General features: G+C 42.0%; 1 protein-coding gene across 2 annotated transcripts in view; it reads right to left on the bottom strand.

Annotated features, from left to right (window-relative positions):
• The window catches only part of OSBP (oxysterol binding protein), a 42,678-nt gene that overhangs the window by 10,350 nt on the left and 19,493 nt on the right, over positions 1 to 12,835 (bottom strand). For both annotated transcript variants that reach the window (XM_077960446.1, NM_001266176.1), the window contains 2 exon segments: positions 8,697 to 8,942; positions 8,289 to 8,409 (listed from right to left, as the gene is read on the bottom strand). In XM_077960446.1, coding sequence (XP_077816572.1) covers positions 8,289 to 8,409; positions 8,697 to 8,942 — 367 coding nt within the window.

Below are 12,835 nucleotides of genomic sequence, written 5' to 3'. Positions count from 1 at the left end.
ACACCCTTTCAGGATGAAAACACTCAACGAGCTAGAAATACAAGGAAAATACCTCAACATAATAAAAGCCACATATGAAAACCCCACAGCAAATATACTCAATGGTGAAACACTTAAAGATTTTCTTCTAAGATCAAGAACATGGCAAGGATGCCCACTTTCACTGCTTCTATTCAACATAGTACTAGAAGTTCTAGCCAGGGCAACTAGGCAAGAAAAATAAATAAAAGGCATCCAAGATGGAAAGAAAGAGATAAAGTTATCTGTGTTTGCAGATGATATGATCTTATATATGAACATGCTAAGAATTACACCAAAAAAAGAAATCCTGATAGAATTAATAAATGAATTCAACGAAGTAACAGGGTATAAAGTCAACACACAAAAATTAGGTGCATTTCTATTATACACCAACAATGAATAATCTGGAAAGGATATTAAGAACAATTCCACTTATAATAGTATCAAAAAGAACACTTAGGAATTAACTTAATCAAGGAGGTAAAAACTGTAAAACGTTGCTGAAATAAATTAAAGTTAAGATAAATAAATGTAAACACATCCTATATTCATAGATTGGAAGACTCAACATTGTTAAGGTTGTCAAGGCCCCTCAAAGCAATCTACGGATTCAATGAAATCTCTATCCAAATCCCAAGATGTTTTCTGCAGAAATAGAAAAACCTATCCTAAAATTCATATGGAATCTTAAGGGACCACAAATAGCCAAAATAATCTTGATAAAGAACAAAGCTGGAGGACTCAAACTTCCTGATTTTGATACTTAATACAAAGTTAGAGTAATCTAAAAAGTGTGGTACTAGCATAAAGACAGACATATAGGCCAGTGGAATAGAACAAAGAGCCCAGACACCAACCCTTCATATATGGTCAAATGATTTTTGGCAAGAATGCCAAGACTACTCAATGGAGACAGGACAATCTTTTGAACAAACGGACTCATGCAAAATAATGAAGTTGGACCTTTATCTAATACCATGTACAAAAATTAACTCAAAATAGATGAAAGACCGAAATGTAAGACCTAAAACTATAAACCTCTTAGAAGAAAACATAGGGCAAAAGCTTCACAATATTGGGTTTGGCAATAATTTCTTGGATATGACACCAAAACCAGAGGCAACAACAACAACAAAAAGACAAAACAGTCCTCCTGAACATTAAAAAATTTTATGCAATAAATGACAATAGCAACAGAGTAAAAACGCAGCCTCTAGAATGGGAGAAAATATTTGCAAATCATATATCTGATAAGGGATTAATACCTATACAGAGAACTCCTAAAATTCAACAATTAAAAAAAACTAAAGAACTCAAGTCAACAATGAGCAAAGGAGGCTGGGTACGGCGGCTCACGCCTGTAATCCCTGCACTTTGGGAGGGTGAGGCTGGCGGGTCACTTGAGGTCAGGAGTTCAAGACCAGCCTGACCAACATGGTGAAACCACGTCTCTACTAAAAATACAAAAAATTAGCTGGGCGTGTTGCAGGGGGCCTGTAATCCCAGCTATTCTGGAGGCTTAGGCAGGAGAATCACCTGAACCCAAGAAGTGGAGGTTGCAGTGAGCCAAGATTGCACCACTGCACTCTAGACTTGCATGACAGTGTGAGACTCCATGTCAAAAAAAAAAAAAGGCAAAGGACTTGAACAGATATTTCTCCAAAGATATACAAATGATAAATAAGTACATAAAAAAGTGCTCAACAACACTAGTTATTAGAGAAATGCACGTCAAACCACAATGAGATACTAACTCATATCCATTAGGATAGCTACAATACATTTTTTAAAAGTGTTGGTAAGGATATGGAGTAACGGGAACCTTTGTGCACTGTTGGTAGGAATGTATAACCACTGTTGAAGGCAGTATGGTAGTTTGCTCAAAAAATTAAGAATGTAATTGCCATGTGATCCAGCAATTCCATTTCTGGCCATATACTACAAAGAACTGAAAGCAGAGTCTTAAAGAGATATTTGTCGTTTTTGAAACATTTTTTTTCTTAAGACTTTAGGCAAAGAGATGAAAGGGTATTTGTATATTCACGTTCACAGCAGTGTTACTCACAATAGCTAAAACATGGAAGCAACCCAAGAGTCCATCAATAGATGAATGGATAAGCAAAATGTGGTACATACATACAATGGGATAAATATTATTCAGCCTTCAAATGAAAGGAAATTCTGACATTTGCTACCACATGGATGAACCTTGATGACATTACGTTAGGTGAAACAAGCCAGTCACAAAGTGACAAAAACTATATGATTCCACTTATAGGAGGTACTTAAAGTAGTTAAAATAGAGACAGAAAGTAGAATAGTTGGTGCCAGGGTTTGAGGAGGGAGAATAGAAAATTATTTTTTGGCCGGGTGTGGTGGCTCACACCTGTAATCCCAGCACTTTGGGAGGTCAAGGCGGATGGATCACTTGAGGTCAGGAGTTCAAGAACAGCCAGGCCAACATGGCCTGGCCATCTCTACTAAAACAACACAAAAATTAGCCTGGTATGGTGGCGGGTACCTGTGATCCCAGCTACTCGGGAGGCTAAGGCACAAGAATTGCTTGCACCTGGGAGGTGGAGGTTGCAGTGAGCTGAGATCATGCCACTGCACTTCAGCCTGGGTGAGAGAGTGAGACTCAGTCTCAAAAGAAACAAAAAACAAACAAACAAACAAAAAAGCCCAGTGCGGTAGCTCAAACCTGTAATCCCAGTACTTTGGGAGGCGGAGGTGGGTGGATCACGAGGTCAGGAGATCAAGACCACGGTGAAACCCCGTCTCTACTAAAAATACAAAAAATAAGCCGGGCGTGGTGGCGGGTATCTGTAGTCCCAGCTACTCAGGAGGCTGAGGCAGGAGAAAGGCGTGAACCCGGGAGGCAGAGCTTGCAGTGAGCCGAGATGGCGCCACTGCACTCCAGCCTGGGCGACAGAGCGAGACTCCGTCTCGGAAAAAAAAAAAATTATTTTTTAATGTATATAGAGTTCCCATTTTATAAGACTAAGAGTTTTGGAGATGGAGGGTGGTGATGGTTGCACAACATTATGTATTTAATACCACTGACCAATACACTTAAGAATGGGTAAGGTGCTAAATTTTATGTTACATGTATTTTACAATTAAAAAATTGGAGACCGGGCACAGTGGCTCATGCCTGTAATCCAGCACTCTGGGAGGCCGAAGCAGGTGGATCACTTGAGGTGAGTAGTTCAAGACCAGCCAGACCAACATGGTGAAACCCCGTCTCTACTAAAAATACAAGTTAGCCAGTTGTGGTGGTGCACGCCTGTAGTCCCAGCTACTCACAAGGCTGAGGCAGGAGAATCAGTTGAACCTGGGAGCGGAAGGTTGCAGTGAACTCAGATCATACCACTGCACTCCAGCCTGGGAGACAGAGCGAGACTCTGTCTGAAAAAAAATAAAATAATAAAAATAAAAAATACGAAATAAAAAAACTGGAAAAAGGACAAGAAAAACAAGTCATAGAGGTCAGAAGGCAGTGGGATATAAGCAAAATGCTGAAAGGAAAAGACTGTCAAAGCAATCATTCCTTTTTTTTTTTTTTGTAGAGATGGGGGTCTCCCTGTGTTGCCCAGGCTGGTATCAGACTCTTGGGCCCAAGTGATCCTCCTGCCTTGGCCTCCCAAAGTGTTGGGATTACAGGCGTGAGCACTGACTGCATCTGGGTCAAGAGTCTTAATTAAATCTATCTTTTTGGTCAGGCATAGTGGTGCCTCACGCCAGTAATTCCAGCATTTTGGGGGGCCAAGGCAGGTGGATCACTTGAGATCAGAAGTTCGACACCAGCCTGGCCAACATGGTGGAACCCAGTTTCTACTGAAAATACAAAAATTAGCTGGGTGTGGTGGTGGACAGCTGTAATCCCAGCTACTTGGGAGGCTTAGGCAGGAGAATCGCTTGAGCCTGGGAGGCGGAGGTTGCAATAAGCAGAGATTGCACCACTGCACTCCAGCCTGGGCGACACAGCGAGCCTTTGTCTCCAAAAAAAAAAAAAAAAAAAAAACCCATAAATAAAAATAAATGCACCTTTTTAAACTTCAAGCATATCAGCTAATTTCTATATCCTAGAACTTGATGAAGAAATTCTTATTTGCACTGGGCATGGTAGCTCACGCCTGTAATCCCAGCACTTTGGGAGGCCAAGGTGGGTGGATCATGAGGTCAGGAGTTTGAGACCAGCTTGGCCAACATGGTGAAACCCCGTCTCTACCAAAAATACAAAAATTAGCCGGGCATGGTGGCAGGCACCTGTAATCCCAGCTACTCAGGAGGCTGAGGCAGGAGAATCGCTTGAACCCAGGAGGTGGAGCTTGCAGTGAGCTGAGATTGCGCCACTGCACTCTAGCCTAGGTGACACAGCAAGACTCAATCTCAAAAAAAAAAAAAAAGAAATTCATATTTGCCCCTTACAATAGCCTTATTTGGAAACTTCAGTTATATTTTCTAGAAGCATTCTTCTTTCCAAATGTCAAGCGTTCTAATCTTTTTAGCCTGTTTTATAGGGAGACTCAAACTCATTGCCACTGCCTCCAAGTATCTTTAGGTACTTTCATTGGTCTGTATTAGATTTTCTTCAGTCCTGGCTATGACTTTTTCACAGTGGAGTTAATAGAACCATAATTTTGTACAAAGTTGTCCTGCTACCAAATAACCTTAAAACTGTCTTATCTTGTCAGACCTTCGTGAGAATACTGGGCTGATGTCTTCAGTGTCCTTTCTGCATTGTAACTGTAACTGATGGCTTGCAGTCTCTCCCTTTCAGTACAGCCTAGTGATAAAGACAGTGGTCCCTGAAGCCAGATTGCCTCAACTCAGATCCCATACTAGCTGATTAAGCTGACCCTGACAACCTAACCTATCTATGCCTAGTTTTCTTTGTTTAAAAAATGGCAATAAAGGTGTCTATCTCATGGAATTATTGTTGGGCCTGAATGAGTTAATACATGAAAAGCACTAATATCAATGGCTGACCCATAACGAACACTCAACAAATGCTACTTCAATTATCAACATAAAAGTTTGGACTACTTTTCCCGAGATGCATTACTTCTTGCTGAACACACTGGAGCAGTGCATTCAACTGCCAGTCATCTATCTGTTCACTCACTCGCAACCCTGTCCATAAATTTTTCTTTGGTTATATCTACTGGCTTAACAATAATTTTCTCTCTGAGAATTGAGTGCCATGACAAATGTAAAAATTTCACTGCATGATTCGCCTTCCAAGCCACTGAGCCTAAAAGTGTTAAATACAGCCATCCCCAGGGCAGATATCTAGAAATTCCATTCTTTAGATTTCTATATTCAGCTTCCTATCACAAAGTCAATTCTTTCTTCAATCTCCCCATGAAGACCAGGATTTTTGTTTTGTTCACTTACACTTCCCAAACACTGAGAACCATGCCTGCCCCATGGCAGGTACTCAGTTAAGCAGCCAATATGTGGAGGAACTTAACAGGATCCTGGCGATCCAAATCTTAAATAACCATAGGAATGCAAATACTATCAAATTGTTTTCTTTTTAATTAATTGTTTTCCTATTTAATTAATTTATTTTTAAAATGAAGTTTCCCTAAGATAAATGTTTTAACGTTAAAAAATTAGATCCTTAACAAATTACTAAAACTTAGAAAAATTAGATCCACCATCTATACCATGTTCATATATTCATTCCTCAAAGAAACCTAGATTAGTCAAATTATAGAGAAAATGTACCATATTTCATTAGTTAAGTTTATTGTTATCTTTTAGATGAATACTCTTCCCTTGGTATTTGTGAGGGATTGGTTATAGAACACCCTGCAGATACCACAATTTGGTCAAGTCACTCATATAAAATGGTGCAGAGTATCTGCATGTAACCTGCACATATCCTCTCCCTCCTATACTTACATTACTTATAATACATAATACAATATAAATGCTATAGAAATAGGTTTTTTTTGGTCTTTTTTTGTATCATTATTTTTTATTATTTCTTTCCCACCAGTATTTTTTCTTTTTTCTTTTCTTTTTTTTTTTTTTTTTTGAGACGGAGTCTCGCTCTGTCACCCAGGCTGGAGTGCAGAGGCCAGATCTCAGCTCACTGCAAGCTCCGCCTCCCGGGTTTACGCCATTCTCCTGCCTCAGCCTTCCTTGTAGCTGGGACTACAGGGGCCCGCCACCTCGCCCGGCTAGTTTTTTGTATTTTTTAGTAGAGATGGGGTTTCACCGTGTTAGCCAGGATGGTCTCGATCTCCTGACCTCGTGATCCGCCCGTCTTGGCCTCCCAAAGTGCTGGGATTACAGGCTTTTTTTTTTTCTGAGAGGGAGTTCTGCTCTTGTCACCCAGGCTAGAGTGAAATGGCGCGATCTCAGCTTACTGCAACCTCTGCCTCCTGGGTTCAAGCAATTCTCCTGCCTCAGCCTCCCGAGTAGCTGGGATTACAGGCGCCCGCCACCACACCTGGCTAATTTTTGTATTTTTAGTAGAGACGGGGTTTCACCATGTTGGCCAGACTGGCCTTGAACTCCTAACCTCAGGTGATCTGCCTGCCCCGGCCTCCCAAACTGCTGGGATTACAGGCATGAGCCACCACACCTGGCCCTCAGTACTCTCAGTGTCCATGAATGCAGAATACCCAGGTATGGATGGCTGACTGTACCTAACCATCCATGGAATGAAATATAATTCATCCCTTTAGAGATCCTCAAGGGGCCTCTGAAACTCTTCTCTATGGCAAAACATCACATTGCAATATGGCCACTGACACCCTAATTCTGCAAGTAAGATGGTAACATCCCAGGCATTTACTACTCTTAAGCTAATACTTCTGAAACTGTTAGCTGCAAAGACAATTAAGCATGGAGAAGCTTTTTAAAGCTCCTTGGTAAAGATTAAGACTGATGTATCACTTAGTCCCCTTTTCATTTAGGGACCTTCTGTATATTAACCATGAAATTAGAGGTAACACTGCAATTTCTCCCTTTACATATGTTACAAAACATTTGTGAATTTTTTTCTGGCTAATTTCTAGTTTGCACTATATTTGCTGCATTTGTGTTTCTGAGCAAAGGTGAATTCATTAAAGAAGCAGTCTATATTGCAGTATTTAAGAACTGTAGCTATGCTTCGTGAAAGACTAGAACCTGGAAATGGAAAGCCACCAGCAGCTCAGGGAGTTGTGGTCAGCTCTGTCTCTTGGGAGCTACTTGGTTTCTCTAATTGCTTTATGCTTTGATCTCTTTCTGTAGAGCAGCTTTTACTCTTCAGTACACACTTGGCCAAACATGGTTGCTCTAGTTCAAGAAAGCATTGAGAAGCTCTACTACACTTTTTGAATAATTGGACTTCTTCTAAGGTATAGGATCTCTAACATTGTATATTAGGATTCCATTCCCAGGACTGATTCTGACACAAAATTAACTTGTAATCCAATAAGAGTTTTTGTTTTTTGGGGTTTTTTTTCTTTCTTTCTTTGTTTTTGAGATAGAGTTTCACTCTGTAGCCCAGACTGGAGTGCAATAGCACAATCTCAGCTCACTGCAACCTCTGTCTCCCGGGTTTAAGCAATTCTTGTGCCTCAGCCTCCGAGTAGCTGAGACAACAGGTGTGTACCACCACAGCTAATTTTTTTGTATTCTTAGTAAAGAGGGGGTTTCACCATGTTGCCCAGGCTGGTCCAGAGCTCAGACAATCTGCCTGCCTTGGCCTCCCAAGGTACTAGGATTACAGGTGTGAATCACCGTGCCCAGCCCCAAGTAAGATCTTTTTAAAATGAAGTTTCACTGACCTAGAATTCAGCCATTACATAATTGATACCTAACCCATCAGGTAGAGGAAGAGAAAAGGGAGGAAGGAGAGGAGAAAGCGGAGGGATTAGCTGAGAAACCTAACCTTGCAATCATGAGTTCTGATTTACAGAGAGAACCTGATTGCTAGAGAAAGGAGAAAAACACCACCAGTTAAGAGACAGAATTTTTTTAAAACATGCATGCTAGAATTTGTGTTCTAAATAGTGCTTAGAGATGCATTAAATATAGCTAAGAGGATAAAGAATTTAGGACTAGATGGGTCCTTAAAGAGTTTCTAGCCTCCACACTCATTTGATAGCTGAAAAGTTAAAATCTGCCCAAAGCCAGTCAGTGAGGGTCAGTGCCTGAATCAGACCTCCTGTCTCCTGACTCTTGAGCCAGTGACCTCCTCCATCGTGCCAGAAAACCTTTCATTCCAGGAGCATTAATTCTGACAAAGATGGGAACCTTACCGAGGGGCATAATGGAGAGGTATTTGCCTCGAAACTTGCTGGTGATTTTGATTTCCTGACGCAATGTCCAGCCATTTTTGGACTCAGCATGGTGCGCAGCAGCAGGGGGATGATGACTCACCTTGAAGAAATCAGGTTCAAATTAAGAAGGCAGAAAGGAGAAGAAAAAGATACTGCCTATAAATTGGTGAGAAACACCCAAAATTCACACTTGATGTTTTTACACCCACAACAGTAGGTGAATCCCAGAACCTCCAGTGTCTCCAATGCTGAAGTTCTGAAGAAAAAGAATAAAAGCTGGGATGACAGGGACTAGAATTTCTGCAAACATTAAGACCCAGGGGATTAACCAAAAAATTATCTCTTTCTTCAGAAAGGAAATGCGTTATGGTCCTGAGGCTCCTTTACCTGCTCACAGAGTGATCGGTACCCATTCTCCTCTAATCGGTCCAGCTCAAAGGTCTCTCCAAGCAGTGGGTTGAATGGCTTACTGGTGCGGAAGACAGTAGTGGAGTAGGAGGACACGGTGAAAGCTGCAACATAACAGAGCTGTTCTAGAGAATTCTCACATTTTGCAGCTCGGTCTAACAGCTCATGGTATTCCAGATCTTCAGTAAGGCGCTGAAGCATGGACAAGGGCTCATTAAAGTTTACCTGTAAGGAAAAGAACAGTTACAAAAACTCTGCCCACCCATCTATATGAGACAGTTTAATTTTTTTGCAGTTGAGGAAATAAATCACTGGGGAAAGAGGGCTTTGCTCAGTAGAGCAGCTCTAATATTTAATCCGCAAACAACCCGTTCTCCTTGTCAACTGTTCATGTCTGTGAGTGGCAGAAATCCCTGTTTTCATTTCACTAACTGTAAGCTCTTTGAGATGGGAAGCATGCCTCTTCTGGTGAGCACTATATACCCAAGATCCATCAGTGCCTGGCCCACAGAAGACCATCATCAAATAGGTGTTGGATAAGTTTTTTAAAAAAGAAATGTAATGTATTTTAGCACAAGTATACCCAGAGAGGAAGTCAGGTATTTAAAATTCTTGGAGAATGAAAGAAAGAGTAGTAAAATATAAGTATAGTTGTATCCTGACTAGTTATAAAAGTTAGCTTCCACCCTGGACAAAACAATTGCTAAGTCTCAGTTCAGTTCTGCATCAGGCCAGGATTCTGACTTCTCCTCTGAGGCTGGATAATTGTGTTTCTGGGAGTGAAGTGCTCATGATGGGGGTTGAGAGGGGGCTGTGCATGCTCTTACTTTTCTAATTTTGAAGCCAGCTTAAGGTGACCAAGTACTGGATAAAGCAAGCATGTGTGTGTATATGTCTGTGAAGCAGGGGTTGGGGGCTTCTGTTGCGGGAGATGTTCATTCATTCATTTATTCACTTACTTATTCCACAAATATTTATTGAGTACCCATGTGTGCCAGACCCTATGCTACCCACTGGGTACAGAGAAGCGAACAAGAGAAGCTGACTTTTTTGGGGAGTGGAGGGGTAGGGAGTGAGAAACATTGTTAATGCTCCCCACCCATCTACTCCCCAAAAAAGTCAGCTTCTAAATTAACTCTTTGAAATTTTAAATGATTTTACTATGTAAAAATTCACTATAAAACAAGTCGGGTTCCCAAGTTAGTCCATAAAGCTTATTTAATTAACAACATAGATGAACAAGTCTAAATATTATTAGCCTGAGTTCTAAGTCTAGAGAAGAAAAGAAGAAAAAAATTCCCTTTTTAGTGAACGGTTCTGGCTTTAAGCAACACTTTAGTTAAACAAACAAAAAAAACACAACACTTTTCTTTCTGATGTTTCACCTCTTTCAGCATTTTTGTTCACCCTCCTACTCACCAACCTCTGAGCTACATATTACCCTAATACTTGCTATCCCCCTCAATTGTGAAATTAATATCGGATGACTTTTAACTGTAAAAAACTTTGAAAACAAAGTATCAAGGAAAAAATTTTCTTGAAATGAGATCACCACTATTAACATTTTCAGTTTGTTTCTATACATTCATACATTTTTTTAAAGTAATAAACTTGGCCATGCGTGCTGGCTGATGCTTACAATCCTAGCACTTTGGGAGGCTGAGGCGAGTGGATTGCTTGAGCTCAGCAGTTTGAGATCAGCCTGGGAAACATGGCAAAACCCCATCTCTATAAAAAAATACAAAAATTGGCAGGGTGTGGTGGCGTGCACCTGTAGTCCCAGTTAATTGGGAGGCTGAGGTGGGATGATGGCTTGAGCCCAGGGGGCAGAGGTTGCAGTGAGTCAAGATCATGCCACTGCACTCTAGCCTGGGTAACAGAGTGAGACCCTGTCTCAAAAAAATAAAAATAAATAAATAAATAAATTAAATTAAATTAAATTCATAAACTACAGCCTGCTTTTTCTCTGAGAAATATCCCAAATGTTTATCTGTGAACATTTTCCAATGAACACAGAGCCACAGGACCAACAACACTCATCCTTTAAGAAACAGGACCTACCAAAACAGTGTGCCATACTCCAGAGCCCTCTTCCCCACACTGACAGACAAGCAGTATGAGGACACGAATGCACACTGAGGGGTGGTGGGTTGAGAAAGCCCTAATCTTCGATTCTTTTTAAAGAGGGCACTTATTAACTACACCCAACAAAATCTCTCAGTGGCAGAATTTCAGGCAACATGAAGTAACATTTCCATACATTTTGAGGAAAACTGGGGACAGGCAGTGTACTCCACTGGTGGTACTAGACATACCAGCAGTGCATGGGACTAGAATCAACACATTTTTATCACTGCTTTTCACACACACACAGCCTTGCCCATCAACAACCAGTTTCTCCAAAAGTGCCAAGCTTCTTATAATGGTCATTTTATTACTCAAAAGCCAAGCAGGGAAACAAATGAGTCTGAGTATTTAAAGTGGAAGGAAGGAGGGAGTTACACAGCTGATGAAAAATTGGGCAGCCAAAAAAAGACAACCCAGAGATTAGCAGCAGCAGGAAGCTATAACCATTGGTAGGGTGGAGAGATGGGGAGAAGCAGCAGTACTTCTACAGCTCAGAGGTGGAGGTCCAAGACAGGAGGATCAGGAGAATGTAAAACATCAAGGCGGGGGAGGCCTGTCCAGTGAACACTAGAGCACACAGGTGCTGCCAGAGCACCACTCAAGAGGGCACAGAGGAAGAGACTTCCGACAGCTATAACCTCCTACTGGTATCTTGCATTAGTGAAGTCCAGCCAGACTCCAGTAGCCACGGCAGCCTGAAAAAACACTTCCTAGAGGGATTAGTTTTCCTGTGTCACAGCCCAGAGTAGGGGAAGGGTGAAGACTTGATCTGTGGGCAAAACAGGTACAGGATTGTACATTCCTAAAGGCAGTATCAACAAGGGAACTAATGGTAAAGGAGGACAGAGAAGTCACCTAGACCCAGAAGCTATTTCTTTTTTTTCTTTTTTTTTGAGACAGAGTCTGACTCTGTTGCCCAGGCTGGAGTGCAGTGGCACGACCTCGGCTCACTGCAACCTCTGTCTCCCAGATTCAAGCAATTCTCCTGCCTCAGCCTCCCGAGTAACTAGGATTACAGGCGTGCGCCAACATGCCCGCCTAATTTTTATATTTTTAGTAGAGATGGGTTTTCACCATGATGGTGAAGGTCTCAAACTCCTGATCTCAAGTGATCTGCTCGCCTCAGCCTCCCAAAGTGCTGGGATTACAGGTGTGGGCCACCGCGCATGGCACCAGAAGCTTTTTTTTTCTTTTTTGAGACGGAGTCTCACTCTGTTGCCCAGGCTGGAGTGCAGCGGCTCGATCCCAGCTCACTGCAAGCTCTGCCTCCCGGATTCACACCATTCTCTTGCCTCAGCCTCCCGAATAGCTGGGACTACAGGTGCCTGCCACCACACCCGGCTAATTTTTGTATTTTTTAGTAGAGATGGGGTTTCACCGGGTTGGCCAGGATGGTCTCGATCTCCTGACCTCGTGATCCACCCGCCTCGGCCTCCCAAAGTGCTGGGATTACAGGCATGAGCCACTGTGCCCGGCCAGCACCAGAAGCTCTTTCTAAGCAGAAACTACATTTCTGAGACTGCAATGACACGCCTTTCCAGTCCACTTTCCCACTACTCCCTTCAAGGCACCTAATACTCCAGGCAAGTGGGGAATCTTTTCAAGCCCCCAATAAACTAATTATTATTTTAGGTTTATCCTAAGGTTACTCATGGCCTTTTCTTACCTGAAGGTCAACCTTTTTTTGAGACAGGGTCTCGCTCTCACGCAGGCTGGAACGCAGTGGTGAGATCATGGCTCACTGTAGCCTCAACCTCCCGGGCTCAAGTGATCCTCCCACCTCAGCCTCCCAAGTAGTTGGGACTACAGGCACACACAACCATGCCTGGCTAACTTATTATTATTTTATATATATATTTTTTTTGAGACAGAGTCTCGCTTGTCATCAAGGCTGGAATGTAGTGGCACCATCTCGACTCACTGCAACCTCTACCTCCAGGGTTCAAGCCATTCTCATGCCTCAGCATCCCGAGTGGCTGGGACTACAGGCA

Source organism: Macaca mulatta, chromosome 14 (assembly GCF_049350105.2).
Source record: "Macaca mulatta isolate MMU2019108-1 chromosome 14, T2T-MMU8v2.0, whole genome shotgun sequence".
Lineage (NCBI taxonomy): Eukaryota > Metazoa > Chordata > Mammalia > Primates > Cercopithecidae > Macaca > Macaca mulatta.
The sequence above is the reverse complement of the archived record's forward strand: the minus strand, read 5'-3'. Positions and strand labels throughout refer to the sequence as shown.